This window comes from Juglans microcarpa x Juglans regia, chromosome 6D, assembly GCF_004785595.1.
Source record: "Juglans microcarpa x Juglans regia isolate MS1-56 chromosome 6D, Jm3101_v1.0, whole genome shotgun sequence".
NCBI lineage: Eukaryota > Viridiplantae > Streptophyta > Magnoliopsida > Fagales > Juglandaceae > Juglans > Juglans microcarpa x Juglans regia.
In genome coordinates this window covers 4,183,707-4,202,380 of record NC_054604.1, presented here as the reverse complement: position 1 = coordinate 4,202,380, position 18,674 = coordinate 4,183,707, and the positions used below count along the sequence as shown (strand labels likewise).

The following is an 18,674-nucleotide window of genomic DNA, read 5'->3' as shown; positions in this document are numbered from 1 at the left end:
AGTCATAATTTGGAAAGATCAATGGATCCAAAAACCTCACTCTTTGAGGATTCAATCTCCTACGATGAATGCTAATGAAGATGCAAAGGTAGTTGAGGTTATTGACAATGAAATGAATGGTTGGAATTTGAGTTAGCTGAATCTCCTCTTCTCAACCCAAGAGACTGCTGATCTAATTCAAATAATTCCAATTTGCATTGGAAGAAAGGAGGACAGACATGTGTGGTATTACACAAAGGATGACATTTTTTCTGTTAAAAGTGCATATCACTTAAACAGAGATATTGAACAGATAAATCAATGGGAGTAGCTCTAATGACAAAAGGAAGGAAGATGTATGGAAGACAATCTAGAAGCTGAATGTCCCAAATGTAGTTAAAATGTTCATATGGAGGGCTTGCAAACCTGCATTACCTACTCTTTCTAATTTGTGTAGAAGGAAGGTTATGGAGGAAGATATATGTCCCATATGTAAGCTACATTCAGAATCAGTGGGTTACTCTTTGGAGTTATGAAGGAGCAAAGGATGTTTCAGGCCAAGGATGATTTGGCACAGAAGAAATGATTTCATCCATTGTAAAAATTTTAGACATCCTATATATCTTCATCCTCAACAAAGCAAAGGAGAGTTGGCAAGCTTTTTAACATGCTCAGATTCCAAACAAGCCTTAACATCAGCATATTGCACATATTCAACAGAGATGGATAAAGTCTCCTGATTTAGTTTATAAAATTAATTGGGATGTTGTTATCAATAAGGAGAAGGGAAAGACTGGCATAGGAGTGATTATTTGTGATGGAAGAAGGCAGGTAATTGGATCTCTTTATGCTCCCAGAGCTGTAAATGCTACACCTCAGGTGGCTAAGTCCTATGCAGTTATGGTGGCAGCTAATTTTTATAAAGACATGGACATTAATTCATTCATATTAGAAGGAGATGCTTTGCAAGTTGTGAATAATTTGTCGTGCAAGCTCAGATTGGAGCCAGGTAGGTTGGTTAATTGAGGACACCAAAGCTTTGCTCAATTCCTTTGCTAAATGGTCAGTTAAACACACTAGAAGAGTCAGCAATCAAGCTACTCGTATTCTTGCTCGGGAAGTTTTATCTCTACGAAAGGATCTTATACGCATGGAAGAAATCCCATCTTGCATTCAAGCGATTGTATCCCAAGAGATGTTGTAAGACTTGTTGAGCAATAAAATTATTCCTTTTACCCAAAAAACAAAAAAAAAAAAAAAAGCAACTTAAAATGACCCTAGACTTGCCTTTTTATATAAAGTCCTGCAATTGAAGACCTTAAAATAAATATAACTCTACGATTAATCTTAATCAAATTCTGATAAAGCCTAAAGTATATATATATATATATATATATATATATATATATAATTAAACTCTTAATAATAATTACCAATTTCATAAAAAGTCCTAACTATCTCATACTCCTTAAAACTCAAATTGAACTAAAACTCTATAAATGATACGGATTTAAACTAATTTAGCCATGCTCGGTCGGTCGAGCTTCAAACGAGCTCTTTGCTAGCATGTCTTATTTATATTCTTGAAATATTACAGCAGGTAATGACCTGTACAAGGGAGGAAGTAAAACAGATTTCAGACCTATTCACCCCCTTAAATATATTTAAGATATGAACCATTGATTTTTTATCAACTAAATGTAAATTTAGGAAATGTGGATTAATGAATCTGATGGAGCTTATAATTTTATTTTCTTTTTAGGTAATTTATTTTACTATAAAAAAACTGTTTACTTGTAATCAATTATTTTTTATTAAAATAATTATTTTATGTTAAAATAGATTTATACTCGTCATAAATAATTATTCTCGTTATAAATAATTCATCATAAATATTATTTTTTTAATAGTATTTAGAGAGGTTGAATGCCCCTCACGCCATCTTATTAATATTATTATTGCGAAGAGGCATGATGAGATAATGACAGCGTGATTAAAATTTAAAATTTAAATATGTATCGGTATCATTAAATAATGCATTATATATATATAATATATATAACTATCCGGTGTCTTTATTTTTCAAAAGAAAAACATCTCAAATAATTGACAAGACCTAAAAAGCAAGACTAGATATATAATTTCAAGATTGCCAAAATAGATAATTTAAAGATTAGAAGGACAACCTTTAGAAGGACTCAAAAGTCGTACTTACGTTCCAAAAATATATGCCGTCTGCATGCTCTGCCAATCAACATTACATCACCAAAATAATTTGCAGTTTTGACATCTCAAGCACGCATGCACGCATGCATGATATATATCAATTATTTTATAGATTAATTACTTAATATATGAATATGCGAGAAAAAATTTGAATATAGATGAAAAAAGTTGAATATAGTTGAATATATATAGATGACTACGTACAACAGTCCACGCGGTAGTCCATCCACGACGCATTAATAAACTAAAAGTAGATGCGAAGAATTTAGGATTAATTTGTTTTTAAAAAACTTCTCTAACTCATATCATCTCATTTCTTTTAATTATTATAATTTTTTTAAATTTTAATAAAAAATTAAATAAATCAATTTTTTCAAATCACAAAACAAAAATAATATCAAAAAATATATTCTAACAATATTTTTTTCAACTTTTTAACTTTAATCTCAACTTTAAAATTGTTTTTTCTTGTAAGTAATAAGGAAAAGAGATAACTTGCAGACCGGTCGGGCTGTTTTAAGCAAATAATAAAATTGTGACACGTAGAGTTCTATTGAAAGTACTGTGTGGAACCCCCGCATCAGATTGTTTTTTTCTCATTTGTTTTTCCTCCTCACTTTCCCGAATTCCTTCCCATTTCGTAAGACCTCCTATCTCTGTTTTTACTCCCCCCAGTTTCCCATTTCGCAATCCCCCCAATTTCTCATTTCGCAAACCCTAACCATTTCGCACCCCCTCTCACAGCGCAAACCCTCACCATTTCACAGCCCCCGTAGCAAGGCCTCTCATAGTCGAGTTGCACAGCCCTCTCGCAGCCGAGTCACACGGCCTCTCGCAGCCTAGTCGCACAGCCCTTACTCCTCAACGTCCCTCGACACCAACGCGACTTGTGGAATTTCTCTGGTATGCCCTACCCTAACCTAGGTCTCTACTGTGATTTTGTTAGCATTTTTTAGGCCTCCTACAAACTTGGCAAAGGTCTCTTGGATTAATGTTGTTTTTGGTTTGCATTTTACGTGTTATCAGCCATCTCGCAGTCGAGTCGCACGACCCTCACTCCTCAATGTCCCTCAACGCCGCCGCGACTCGTGGAATATTCTCTGGTATGCAGCTGACTCGTGGAACTACATGGTACTTCATGAGCGGCTACGCATAGAAGAATCCAAATTTAAACCAATGGAGAAGAAGTACAACAGAGTCTTGAAACTGTTAATTTTATCATGGTTATTTTTTATTATTGTTTGTGGTGCTATTTTTATGTATCCTAATAATTACAATGTATTTTAGTCAACGCTACGACTCATGTAACCCGTTGTACTTTTTGTAACACTTTAATGTAATGGCTACTTTCTTTTTGTTATGATAGTTTGTGCTGTTTTGAAGATATTTTTCATCGTTGAGGTACAATTTATAGATAATTTGTATTCTGGAGCATTGATGTAAATTATCAATTAACGGTACTTGGTCCTATAATTACTTTGTGCTTACTTATTGTACTTTACCAAGTGAGTGCATTGAGTTAGAAGGACATTTGCTGGCACACAGAGATGCTAGTCTTATAGATGTAAACAAATATTTCTTTTGCATTTTCCCTAATTGGAAATTATAAAGAAGAGAATAAATTCAATAAAACAAAGTGCCTTTTAACTTTAATGGCTTCTAGCGAACTCCATCTTGTAATAGATGCAGAACTCCATCTTCTACATTTTCAGCCTCAAGTTCATCACTATCAATATTATAAATTAGTTCCTACCATATAAAACCACACGATTATAAACAAGCAAGTTTTGAAAAATTACCAAAATACATTGTCATTTGAATCTAAGGGCAAATTATAGATCGCAGAAAATAAAATAAACAAGTAGAATATTGTATTGTTGGTTTTTGATGCTAGGTTCTCTGAAGATGCAGCTCAATAGGTATATGACGTATCCTGACAAAATAAGTCATACTTTTTCTTTTTAATTTGTTTGAAAATGAATGGAGTTCTTGTTTCATCATCGGAGGCATTTATCTCATTGCCATTACCATTTACCAGCCCCATATATTTATCCTCTGCTTATATCAACCTCTAAGAAATGTTTTCTTTGCCTTGCAAAATATTTTTTTGCAAATAGCTTATTAAAGATTGTTTATTCTTTGTGGTATTGTTGTACTAGTTTTGCAGCTCCACTGGAATTTTCTTGAACGTCCATTAATTAAAGAGATTCCACTACCTACAACCCAGATCTTACATTAGCTTCTAAGAACAATCTCACAATAAATTCAAATGCTAGTATGGAAACAGTACCATGTATTCATTAGCCATCAAGCAAGATCAAGACTTGAAAAGATGAAAAGAAATCTTAAAGATTATAACCGTTGAGATCCGGATGTGTTTTTCAAACATTTTGTCAAACACATGGTCAGTCATGAACAACCAAAGCATATAACGTAAGAGAAATACCTGAGCAACACCAAAGCCACTAGACTCGGCCATGAACAACCATTGGTTGGTGAATGCTATGGTGGGCAATGGACCAATGGTGGTGGAGTGGCAGTGCATAGTGGAAAAAATTGTGGGCGACGGACCAGTGGCAAGGAACTCGTGGAATAAATTGGGAGAACTCGGTTGCGGTCGGTTGCGGTTGCGTAGTGGCCAACGGAGAACTCGGGGACATGGTGAACTGGTGGCAGTTGCCTTTAGACATGGAGGCAAGTTCATGTTCTGGAAGCAAACAGACGACAATCGCATTGACTGGAAGCAAAAACGCTAAGCTGAAGCCTGAAGAAGCACAACCTATCCCATGCGCACGAGTCTACCGTTACTTTCCTATATTTGCTGAGGTGTCGAGACATAACTAGAGAGTTGTTATTCATCTATTATCGGACCGACCGCTTAGCAGCAGAACTGTAAGGAAAATGCTTGGCCACCAAAGGAGGTTTTAGACAATTTTTTATTTATTTATTTAGTGATTAAGAAAATATTTTTTAACGGTATTGTGAATTTTTTATTTAAAAATATTGAAAAATATAAAAAAATGTATGAAAAAAAATTTTAAAAAACGATCAAATGACTTTCTCGAAAGAATTTATGAGACTGCATCCAGTGTAGCACCATTGATCCCGGTAATAATATTCCTATTACAAACAGTACTAGTACAGCTTGTTTCTCATTGCCCAAGTACTACTTATAATACGTATACGTACTCCTGTTCATGACTTAATTTTTTATCAATACGTACGAAAGCCATGCATGCCACCAATTAAGAATATTTCGCAATTAATTAATCGTCACTAAGTAATGATCTTCAGGATCATCTCATGTTCACGTACGTTTTTAGGTAAGTACGTACAATATTAATTACGTATACCGGCCTAACGAATATGAGACATGAATATTGTACGTGCTCAAATGTATTAAGACTCGGTTCAAATACACACACACACATATATATATATATATATATATCTCCTCTTTGTCCGATTGATCAATAAATATTGAATATTGTTGGGGTCATGTCTCAATAATACCACTCCTCGACCATTGTGGATTGGAAGGATCGGCTTTCCAATATAATATTAATTTTTCCAAAAGGTCAAACATTAATTACATTACAAAAAGAAAGAGAGAGATAAAAACATTAGAAAGGGGACAATCCAACAATCATATCAAAACAATATATAAAATTATTCAGAAAATAAATACAATTCGAAAATTTACATCATGGTGATGAGCTTCCATATATAATTCATTCAACATGATTTAGGAGGGCACGGACAAATCAAACCAACATTAATTAGGTACGTATGATCGATCGATGTATACGTATAATATAGCAATATTTAATTAAAAAACATGCCGTAGCCTGCCCCGGCCAACTTGCATGCCGGCATTTCTTTGATCTCATGTTTTCATCGAATTATATAGTGGAATATATATATATATATATATATATATATATTTATATATACATAGCTTGATGAGAGGAAAAAGAAGGAAAGCCATATCCAGAAAATGCAGAGGGATGAAGAGCAATTTCAAAAGCACCGAGAGGCGAGATGTTTGTGTGTAAAAGTGAGGAATAAAAAAGGCGAGAAGAGGAAGCAAAATATTAAAGATGAAAAAGTTCCAATTGGTGAGAGGAAACGATAAACTTAAAAAATGTAAGAAGACCAAACAGTTAGTCGGCAAAGCAAAAACACGAAGAAAAGAGAATGAAATAGGTTAAAAAGATAGGGTTAAAAATGGAAAAATAAAAAAGACAAAACAGACAGCTGATGAGAAAAGCATGGAAACTTTAGAAATAAAATGAAACGGCACCGTTTTCCATTTTTTTTTTTCTTTTTTACCAAAATCGCAAATTCGTTTCCCCCATTTCAGACTTGAGAAAAGCATTCCCTTCGTCTTCCCCACAGGCAAGGTTCCCCCATTTCTTCCAGTCACTCCATAGCTCTTCGTTCTCCAAAACCCACAACAGCTCATACCCTTAAAACAGAGAAGAGCAAGGTGGTGTCGTTGGGCTGGAAGATCCAGCTAGCCTCCTTGGTGAGCTCGCAGAGGACCTCGTTGATGTCGGTGCAAGGGGAGAGGTGGTAGTCGCCGTGCTTTCGCAAGCCGTGAAAGATGTTGGTGTTAATGGCCCTCCTCTGCCTCTCCCTCATCTTCGTCTTCTCCTTCTTGCTATCAGTCATTCCCATTGCACCCAGTTTCCAATAGATCTCTTCATGATCCCAGCATGGTCCTTTCTAGTGCCCCACCACTCGTGATGGGGGGAAGGGGAGACGAAGTGAACGACTGGAGGAGAAGGAACAGTCGAAGATGGGCAGTGTTTGCTGGCGATGAGGGGTAGGGACGACCACTATAGAAAAGAGGCGATTTCTGAGATTGAGAATGAGAATGAGGGATGAGGATGAGGTATTGTAGCTCTGATGTTTTTGAAAATATGACACATGAAATGGTTTTGGAAAAATCCATTACCCATCTTGTTCGCAGCAAATAAAAGTCAAGTTTTGGGGGAAACTATTGACGGGATTGCGAAATATTGTGGCAGGTATGGGATGGCTTGTCGAGTTATGATGGTGGTTGGAATCAGACTCAGTTGGCCGATGCTGCCCAAGCGAAGTATAGGCATTCAAATGGACAAGGGCACTGGCCTGCGAATGAAGAACCTGTCATCACCTTGCCATATCGAGTTGATCTTGTCTGAAAAGGAAGAACCTGGGAAGAAAGAGCCCGAGACCCAGTTGACAACTAACAAGTCTAAGAAGTCTCAAGCTCTACGAAGTGGTGCTTCATCTTGAGTGGCAGTTTTAGAACCTGTTATGTAGTTGATTTGGGTCACATTTATCTTATTTCAAATTTTGGTTAGTTCAATCTTCAGTGATATTTTTGTTGGATATTTTTGGTTGAAAAGACTATTAATTCAAGCGTTCTATATACAAGACCTCTCTCTGCTTCTTTTCTCCTACCCACGCAGACGACCACTCTCTCCGCTTTTTCTCCTACACGAAGACAAAGATCTGTCTTATTTCTTCATCTCGTGTTATTTCTTCAATGACAAATGATAGTTACAGTTATGATAGTTATCGTTGTAAGTGCGTAAATTTCATACAATCACTTTAAAAAAATTGAATAAATAGGAGACTCGTATAAAAAAAATTAATTTTTTTAATAATAAACCACACTCTTTATCAAAGAGACTGCATGATACTTGTATATATCATGACTGCATGTAGCATTATTCTATATATATAATCTTTCCAAATGTATTGAGCGCCCCTTGACCTAGCTAGCAAGACTATTGCTTTTAAATTCTACGCCGCACGTCCATGGAGTCTTCCCTCCCCCACCCAATAGTCTCTTGTACTTGATCACGCCTACCCGAACCCTCATTCAAAAAAGACGAAAAAACACTGATCCTTTTGACATTGACGCTTTTAATATAGAATATATATATATATATATATAATGTTTCCAAATGTATTGACCGCCCCTTGACCTAGCTAGAGCCCTCCTCCAATCAAATGCAACTAGATCTCACTTGTTATCCTAGACTATTGCTTTTAAATTCTACACCGCACGTCCATGGAATCTACATCGCTCACGTTTTAAATTCCAGCAGGAGAAGTTGTCGTGCATGCTCACGTTTCATAAGAAGTACCGTGACCTAATCACTGAGTCATAGCTGGAGCATGTTATGAAGGAAGGGAAGCAAATTGGTGTGAGGAATCGGCAGAGGAAACTCTACACCAATTGTCCTACTGAACAGTGGCCAATTCACAAGCGAAGCTTGTGGAGTAGCATCGTTTTTGAGCACCCAGCTAACTTTGAAACAATGGGTATGGATCCGGAGAAGAAGCAGGAGATTGTTGACGATCTGTTAACCTTCAGCAATAGTAAGAACTTTTATGCAAAGATTGGGAAGCCATGGAAGAGAGGTTATCTTCTCTATGGCCCTCCCGGGACAGGAAAGTCAACGATGATTGCAGCAATGGCAAACCTGTTGGACTATGACGTCTATGATCTTGAGCTCACAGCAGTGAAGGATAACACGGAGCTGAGGAAGCTTTTGATCGAGACTACCACTAAGTCTATCATCGTGATTGAGGATATTGATTGCTCACTTGATCTTACAGGTCAAAGAAAGAAGAAAACAAAGAAGTCTTCAGAGGATAATGATGAGAACGAAAGTCCCAAGAAAGATGTCGAGGAAGAGAAGAAGAGCAACAAAGTCACACTTTCAGGGCTGTTAAATTTCGTCGATGGACTGTGGTCTGCTTGTGGGGGAGAGAGGTTGATTGTTTTTACTACAAATTATGTGGAGAAGCTGGATCCTGCACTCATAAGGAAAGGTAGAATGGACAAGCATATTGAGCTCTCTTACTGCAGTTTTGAGGCATTCAAGGGGCTTGCAAAGAATTACCTGGATCTTGAAAAGCATCCTAGGTTTGACACAATACAGAGGTTGATGGAGGAGACCAAGATCACACCTGCTGATGTTGCGGAGAACCTTATGCCAAAGTCCTCATTAGATGATGCAGATAAGTGCTTATTGAAGTTGATACGGGCTCTTGAGCAAGCAAAGGAAGAAGCACAAAAGAAGAAAGCTGAAGAAGAAGAGAAACTGAAAGAGGAAGAAGCGGCAAAGAAGAAAGATGAAGAGGTGAAAGTGAAAGAGGAAGAAGTAGCAAAGAAGAAAGATGAAGATCAGGTGAAAGTTAAAGAGGAAGAAGCAGCAAAGAAGAAGGATGAATAGGTGAAAGTGAAATTAGAGAATATTGAACCAAGCTTGCAAAATGTTTCGGAATTAATTTATGTCAGAATAAATGTTTTGTTTATAAGTACTAGGTCCTATGGTTTTTAATATTTCTCTTCCAGTTGGGTCCAGCACATGAAAAAAAAAAAAAAAAAAACCAAAAAAGTGCAGTGTTTTGTGAGGAATGCATGCAGCATGTGTTACTTTGAAATGTGAGTTAGTCGTTCTAAGCTGTATATGTTATATTAGTAAAACAATATTGCTGCTGATATGTGAAATATCACACTTTATAAGAATGATTGATCTAGACAATTTCAGCATCTCTCTCTATATATATATATGAATTGATTGATCATCACTTTATAAGAATATATAGATTGAACAAATGTGAATACAAGTTTTTTAATTAATTGGTAAGATAGTTTTGTTAGAACCTAATCATTCCCTGATCTTGGTCTAGTATTTTCACTGATGGAAGATATATTCTTTGACTATATTTAGGTGGTGCCACCACATATATACATACATACATACATACATATACATATACATATATATATATATATAACAAAGCAAAAAAAATATATATATATAAAAAATTAATTTTCTATCACAACCTTATATATATGTGTGTAGTTATGAGAAGGTGACTAATATTATATCATGAAACTCAATGTGAAGTAATATATATTTTTATTAAATTTATAGGTAATTTATTATCTATATAATTTTTAAGCATACACTTTTTATTCTATTAAGCCATCTCATCATTTTATTTATTTACTTATCTCAACCCTCCACATACTATATGACCTTAATTGTATCGTATTATCTTTATTATCATAATAAACGTACCCACTCGATTTTTTAACATTGAGATTAAAAAATTGAAGGTAAATGGTTTCCTATTATGCGTTTATGATTAACAATTCAACAAATTAGAAGAGAAAAAGATTTTCATTTTTGAGAAAATCTTCACACTACAAGAAATTGGGTCTTTTCCGGCGCCACCTTTCGCCACAAATAACCCTATTTTTCGCTGCAAATACATATTAGCAGTGATTTATGCTGCACCGGAAGTTCGTCGCAATTCTAGACTCATTTAAAATATTAGCCAACGAAACAGAAAAATTGACGCGAAAAAAATTTATTTGAGGCAAAAATACTTGCCGCGGAAATTATTACGTCCGCCGCAAATATCCTTTGAATCCAAGTGTCAATTTTACAGCAAGCGGTGTTGAACTCAATTTTACACCCTTTAATAAAAGTGGACACGCTAGCTTTCTATGGTAACTACTGTAAAACTACTATTATGTAATTGTATGAAACTCTCAAGATTTTCTTTCTCCCTACTCAGTCTCTCTCTCTCTCTCTCTCTCTCTCTCCCCTCACTTGGGTATCATTTATTTTTCTTCGTTTTCCCACTGATCTATAGGGAGACCTGTAGGATGTTATGGTGCTCAATGTATAATAGGAAGGAAATAAATGACAATTCAATGTATATTGTAAATATCAGTGTAAGATTCTGTTGCCCAGAACTACACTTTCCCAAACTTCTTCCTTCCCGATCTGAGCCCCTAACATAGGATCTTGTTGGTTTGATCTAACGTTGAGGCGAGTGCTTCACATGACCGGATCATCTTTTTTCTTTTTGCATCTAATTTTCAAGAAGGGCCCATTTTTTGGATTTTGTATGCGTCTCTGAACTATCAATCGCATCTAGAATATTTTTTTTTCTCACTTTCCTTTATATTCTTTCTATACATTCTATTAAAATATAAGTTTAGAAGAAAAAAATCAAAAGAATAATTTAGGATGTGTATAGTTACTCCCCAAATTTAGGGGTGTAACTGTACACATCCTAAAATCAAAACTTAATTTGGGGAATCGGATGTAGATGAGTTTTCTTCACTTTTTTTTTTCCCCCCTATAATTTGGCTAAGGATTAGTTGTAGAGATGCGGATGAGGATGCTCTGAGTAGTTCGTTCCACTTCTTTATCTATTTTAAATCATTTTTTCCTACTTGTATTTTTGCGGACTCCATTTCTAGTAGTCTAAGCTGATACCATGCTCATGAAGTGGGTTTTGTTACTTCTTTTCTTTTCTTTCCCAACCTTCGGTGCTGGTGTTAAGGAGAGAGAAAGGGGCATGTGGAGGGAGGGCAAGAGAGAGCAAATGAGTGGAGAGAGAAAACCTTGACGGAGATTGGTACAATCACCTAAGATTAGTTTTACCGTAAGAATTATAGAAAGTTTACGTGTCTACCTTCTATTTGAGGGTGTAAAAGTGTGTTTGTCTCAATATTTTAAATACCGTTCCGGATGCCGTACTAGTCAAGATATTAGAACGAAATATTTCGATATCGATATCATTTCGTGTACCATTTTAGGATAGTCAATATATGAATAAATTATATATAAAAATATATATATAAATTATATTTCAAAATAATAGTCTATATATGAATAAATTATATATAAATACATGTATATATAAATTATAAATAACCTAGTCTAAATTGAGAGTTAAAAAATAAGCTTGTAGTTTGAAAAAAAAATAAAGGGCTAAATATCGGCCGGTACAGGCCTGTACAAGCCGAAATATAGACCGGTACGGCAAGTATTTGAGCCGGTATAGCTGGTATTTGATACCTGTACCGGCCCAATGGTCGGTATGAAAAATATCGACCGTACCGACCGATACGGTACAAGATTTAAAAAATTGATTTGTCACTCATCCAGCTAGAAGCATCACTCTTTCATTTTATAATGGTTATTGGTTTTCTATCACTCTTTCATTCTCACCTCTTAAGCCTATTTGGATTGTAAGATGGTCTCATCTAATTTCATCTCAATATTCAAATAGCATAAATAAAAACGCTTTTCAATTTTTAATTTTTAATTTTTTTTAATCATTACCTAATCATTATAATTTTCTTAAACTTCTAAATAAAATACAAAAAAAAAATTCAATTTTTTCAAATCTCAAAACAAAAATCATATTAAAAAATTATATTCTGATAATATTTTAACTTTATAATATTTTATTCAACTTTTTCTCTCTTTTTTCTCAAAATTTCATAAAATATCTTAACTCAAACCATTTCACTATTATTTACAAATTTCTTATCATATCTCATCTCAACATTCAAGCAATGCGCAATTAACCATTGTAGTTTTGGTTGACACCATAATACTTGAATACTAGTGTACTTCTTTGCAAGGCCACTAAAACCTTTTCATGACCATTTTGCCGAACCATTAATATATCTACATACGCACTTTATATTAAAAGAAATCTCGCATAGGTCGTAAAGTTTTTCTCAAATACTCATTAAAACTCAAATTGAATTAAAACTCCATATTAAGATATAGATTTAAACTAATTGATCAGTCATGTTCACTCAGTCAAGCCTCAAGTGAACTCTCTAGTTAATCCTCACTCGATCATAGGCTGTCCGAGCGAAGTCTCCAGTTGGTACTCGCTAGACTAATGATCGAGAGATCTTCAAGCGAAGTCATAGATTGGTCCTTAATTTTCTTTCCGAGTTTCTCCCCTTTTCAAGTCATTCTTGTCCTCTAAGCACTTTTATGTTTTTGATGGTCATGCACTTTGCATCATGACCGCACTACAAGGAAGAAGGCTTTTCCCGGCCTTTTTTTATGTGTCGCAAATGAAATCGATGCAACAAGCCACTTTTTGCGACAGTTCAAATTTCGTCGTTCACGAATAGTGCCATGTAACTTCTAAAGCGCGAGTTAACAGTAATTTTTCTTTTTCCAGCAATATTTCTCTTTATTACAGCAACTTTTTTTATCGCAAGTAATTGTTCTTTATTGCGTCGGCTATTTCCTTTGGTAAAGAGGATTAATTGCAGCGATTTTTTATAAAATGCCGCTAAAAACCTTAAAGCAATATATTTTTTCCCGTGTCCCGTTCTCATTCTCCTATTACTTTCCACCATCATTGACCTCCCTCTGTTATTTTCCTTTCGATTTTCCTTTCCCAAATCGAAGATGCCATCTAGCAATTCAGTGTTGTGTGGTTTGTTCCCCGAATCCTAAGGTAGGCGTAAGAAAGTCTCGAGCCCTATCTCCTTCCATTGTCTTCAATCTGTAATGTCATTCTTAGGGTTTATGGATTATTTTCTCGAATTTCTTGTTCTTCTCGGGTTTACAATCTTATCGGCACTACATTCCTTCAAATAATGCAGTAGAAGACTTTGGAGATAGGATCCCACCACTGACGAGGGAAAGCAGATCTCGATTTCTGGGAGGAGCAACAGTGACGAATATGAACTCCAGATGAATGATTTAAGGTATTTTCTTAACAGTTTCAACAGGAAAGTATATCTTATGGCGCTTGACCCAAAGATCTTTTTGTTCTCAAATCATCAAATAGTTTTTCTGTTAAATAACACGAATTGAAGATTCATGAGATATAAATTTGAAATCTAAATTTAAATGTTTGTAGCTAAATGGAAATTTGTAGTGAATTTGATGGAGCTCTTTATTTTCTTTTTGAGGTTCATCTAAATTTAGGGAATGAGATATAAATTTGAAAGATGTTGTGAGGGCTCTAATATTAGAGGCAGAGAGGTTTTTTTTTTTTTTTTTTTTTTGAAAAATAAGAGGCAGAGAGGTTGAATGGCCTTCCACGCCACCTTATTAATATTAAGATAAATAATACAAAAAAATCTTATATCACACATCTTTATCTAATTAATATGTGATTTGATATCTTTATTATTCTATTTAAATATACACATATTTAAGTATTAAAATATAATAATAAAAATAACAAATCACATATGAATTAAGTAGAAATGTATATGGAGTGAAGATTTCATATAGAATTTCTCTAATATTATTATTAGTATTGTAAAGAGGATGAGATCATGACAGCATCATGATTACAATTTAAAACTTTTAAATGGACATCATTAAGGTAAAATGTACGTTTACATGCAAGGACCTGCTAGCAGGCCCGCCAGCATAGTTAAAAATTTGTTAATTTTTTTCAATTTTTTTCTAGATTTTTTTAACATACTTAATCTTTAAGAAAAAAATAAAAAAAAATACACATCTTTATTAATGGTCAATTTCTTAATCATTAAATTAAAAAATTAAAAAATAAAAAATTAATAAAATAAAAAAATATACATAAACAATAAGATTAAGGTTACAAGTTCATAGGTTCAAGCATTTTCCTTACATGCAATTCCAAGTTTTGTATCGGTGGTATCGTGTGCATTACGTAACCATCCACCATCCACCGCGTTAATTATTTCATTAAAATAAAAAACTCTCCATTATTTTTATATAAAATATTTGACAAGACCTAAAAGCAAAATTAAAAATAATAAATAATTTTCATCTCATCTCATCATTACATATTTTTTAAATCTTCATACAAAATATAATAAATAATTCAATTTTTTTAAATCTTAATTCAAAATAATAATAATATTAAAATATAATATTTTAAATTCTCAAATAAAATACAAAATTTTTATCTCACCCTCCAAACTTGATTAGAAGGACGACCAAAAGTCCGTCCAAGTTCTGCTTTATATGCTATCACGCGTGCAATAAATCATGTAATCACACTTCCAATCATATAAAAAAAAAATAAAAAATAAAAAATTATCATTAAAAAATATTTTTTTTTCATATAAGTCTTAGGCTTTGTTTGGTAAGTAAACTTATCTTAATTCATTTCAACTCATCATTACAACTTTTTTAAATCTCAACACAAAATATAATTAATAATTCAACTTTTTCAAATTTTAAAATAATAATAATATTAAAAATTAATATTTTAATGATATTTTATCATCTTAACTCAACTCAACTCAATTCAGTTCAACATCTAAACGCAATCTAAACTTACCTACTTTTTATATGCTTTAGGACACAAGTTGAGCAATTACCTAACGCCCCCACACCACTCAACTTACTAATGATATTTATTAAAAAATAAAAGCCCTTAAAACTTCGAACAATTAATATTGATATTATAATTATTTAGAAAATAATATTAGAATGGCCCCAATTAGGAATTAAGAGACTTTCTAGCAAAGATAAAAAAAGACTAAAGAAATAAAAACATCTAGAAATACTATTTTTGATTAATTAATTTAAAAAGCAATTAACCTTATAATTAGTTTATATAAGAGAAAAGAGTTGTAAGAGTGTATTCAAGAAAATAACCTTAAAACTGCCAAAAAAAAAAAAAACTTAAAACTAAATGAAGATCAACAAAAGCAATTACAATGGTTAGTGTATAAATATCACATAATAAAAAAAAGTAAAAATTAGTTGTATTTATGTTCAACATATATAATAGTTTATTACATTATTGTGCCAAAATAAATAAAAGCAAAGCTTCTAAAGTTTTTATCTTAGACCTCAATATTGATTGAGCCAGTGGTCCTGCCTAAGACTATATAAATCTTGTAATCTTTATTTTAAATAATCTTGTTATCTTTAATCATATTACTGACGTGGCATATAAAATATTTAAATGGCAATCAATTAATATATATAGACGACAACGGTCCACGTACGTATATACGTAGTTCATCCACCACGCATGCATTGAGCCATGCATAAGAAATGGTGTGGGATTTAAAGTTGTTTTTCTCTTACGACATTTGCCTGTCAATTACAAACACTAGTTATTCCTCATTGCCCAATGTCGGCATACCCATTGATCAAGCCATAAATCACTCCAACGACATCAATACAGAATGTCAACATCCGATGATGATCAAGCTATGCAGGAATCAAGCCTGTCATTAGTGCTTCCCTTTCTTGCTGTCGTACGAGTACCGTGTCATATCCGGCATCCCACAATTTATGGCTTCATGTGTATTTATATTGTAATGGGTTGTATTATCAAATTCAATAAAAACAAGATACTGATCTGCTTTACCCAACTACTCTTGTTCACTTCTATCAAACATAAAGCCATATATATATGCATGCCAGCAAGAATACTAATCAATCGTCACTAATCATCAAAATCATCATCTTATATCTTTTCACGTATACACAACGTCATTGTTTATGCATGTCTGACTCGATTATAAGTACAAACCCAAAGGATAAAACATACATCATCATGTGATCATTCAACAAATCTTCTTAATTCTCGCTATTCTGAGCATTACCCACATCATCCTGCTTATTGAGCTAGGGATTGTTGTTCAGTCGTCTTAGGATTTTGCTCGACTAGATCAGAATTATCTTCAACATCCATCAGCAGCATCACCATCTCAAGAAATCCCACATGAAAAAACTCACATTTTTGCCTGGAAACATGGCTGAGACGTGGACATCAATGGGTTCTACCATAGCCAGCTTCATGTTTATGTGGGCGATCATTCGCCAATACTGTCCTTACGAGCTTCGCCGCTTCTTCGAGAGGTCTATACACAGATTCATGGGTTACTTCAATCCCAATATTCGGATTTCCTTCCACGAGTTCAGAGGAGATCGGCTCAAGCGTAGCAAAGCTTACTCTACCGTGGAGGCATACCTCAGCGCCAACTCTTCAACGAGCGCTAAAAGACTGAAAGCTGAGATGGGCAGCGACAGCAGCAAGCTGGTGTTGAGTATGGATGAGTACGAGAGAACCACAGATGAATTTCATGGTGTTAAGGTTCGGTGGTTGTCCAGCAAAGTTGTGTCGCAAACTGCAAGGTTGACGATTAATAATTTTCCTCAGCCGGAGACGAGGCTGTACAAGCTCACGTTTCATAATAAGTACCGAAAGATAATCACGGAGTCCTACTTGGAGCATGTTTTGATAAAAGGGAAGGAGATTAGAGTGAAGAATAGGCAGAGGAAGCTCTACACAAATACTGCTCACAGATGTTTGTCCAGCCACAAGCAAACCATGTGGAGTCATATTGTTTTTGAGCATCCAGCAACCTTCGAAACAATGGCGATGGATCGGGTGAAGAAGCAGGAGATTGTTGACGATCTGTTGACTTTCAGCAAGAGCAAGGACTTCTATAAAAAAATTGGGAAGGTGTGGAAGAGGGGTTATCTTCTTTATGGGCCTCCCGGCACAGGGAAGTCGACGATGATTGCAGCAATGGCAAACTTGTTGAACTATGATGTCTATGATCTTGAGCTCACAGCAGTGAGGGACAACATAGAGCTGAGGAAGCTTTTGATCGAGACAACAAGTAAGTCTATCATTGTGATTGAGGACATTGATTGCTCGCTTGATCTTACCGGTCAGAGGAAGAAGAAAGCAAACAAATCTTCAGAAGATGAGAATATTGATGAGAAGGTGAACAGGGAAAGTGCAAAGAAAGAAACCAGGGAAGAAGCAGGCAGCAGCAAAGTCACTCTTTCAGGGCTGTTGAACTTCATTGATGGGCTATGGTCTTCGTGTGCAGGACAGAGACTGATTGTTTTCACTACTAATTATGTAGAAAAACTGGATCCGGCACTCATAAGAAGGGGAAGAATGGATAGGCATATTGAGCTGTCTTACTGCAGTTTCGAGGGGTTTAAGCTGCTTGCCAAGAATTACCTGGATCTTGATATGCATCCCATGTTTGATGCAATCAAGAAGTTGATAGGGGAGACAGAGATTACACCGGCTGATGTTGCAGACAATCTTATGCCAAAATCTTCACTGGATGACGCGGACAAATGCCTGTCGAACTTGATACAGATTCTTGAGGAAGCGAAGGAAAAAGCAGCAAAGAAGAAAGATGAAGAGGGGAAAGTGAACGATCCGGCCATATAACCTGCTTGTTAATTAATTGTGACAAATGTCTGTATTTAGATTTTGTATGAAATACTGCGTTTCGTGGACTAAAACTCTCTACTGCTATGTTTGAGGAATGTGGTGTTAGTTTGTTATGAATGTTGTGTTTAATTTCTCTTAATCTATGGTGTAAGTTGTGTATGTCGAGTTTGTCGTGCTTTCGGGTATTGATCAGTAGGCGATCAGCTTTATGCCTGCTTTGACTTTTGTAAGGAAACACAGAATATTTTTTAAGGGATTTGTTAAATGTTTGTATCACAGTAATTGAATAAAAAGGAATTGGGAATGACATGAAAAATCAAAAATGGGAAACAATCCAACTTATCAGGGAGGAAAGAAACATCAACGAAGAAAGATTGAAGGTGTGAATGAGAATGATCCAACCACAGAATATGCTGTTCAGCTTCAAGTTCAACAAATAAACTTAAAAGCCATTGGGA

General features: G+C 34.7%; 2 protein-coding genes and 1 long non-coding RNA gene across 3 annotated transcripts; 2 read left to right on the top strand and 1 right to left on the bottom strand.

Moving 5' to 3' along the window:
• Window positions 1-1,094: 1,094 nt before the first annotated feature.
• LOC121233937 lies at window positions 1,095-7,710 on the bottom strand. Its single transcript, XR_005934267.1, has 3 exons — window positions 7,505-7,710; window positions 3,683-3,688; window positions 1,095-1,106 (listed from the first exon to the last, which is right to left on the bottom strand). It is a non-coding gene; the product is annotated as an uncharacterized LOC121233937 (long non-coding RNA).
• Window positions 7,711-8,369: 659 nt separating this feature from the next.
• On the top strand, window positions 8,370-9,446 carry LOC121233936 (AAA-ATPase At3g28510-like). The gene has a single exon (XM_041129710.1). It carries the CDS (start codon window positions 8,385-8,387, stop codon window positions 9,441-9,443), a length of 1,059 nt encoding a protein of 352 aa, XP_040985644.1. The 5' UTR covers window positions 8,370-8,384; the 3' UTR covers window positions 9,444-9,446.
• Window positions 9,447-16,540: 7,094 nt separating this feature from the next.
• Window positions 16,541-18,468, top strand: LOC121233933 (AAA-ATPase ASD, mitochondrial-like). The gene has a single exon (XM_041129708.1). The coding sequence runs from the start codon at window positions 16,738-16,740 to the stop codon at window positions 18,211-18,213; it is 1,476 nt and encodes a 491-aa protein (XP_040985642.1). The 5' UTR covers window positions 16,541-16,737; the 3' UTR covers window positions 18,214-18,468.
• The last annotated feature ends 206 nt before the right edge of the window (window positions 18,469-18,674 follow it).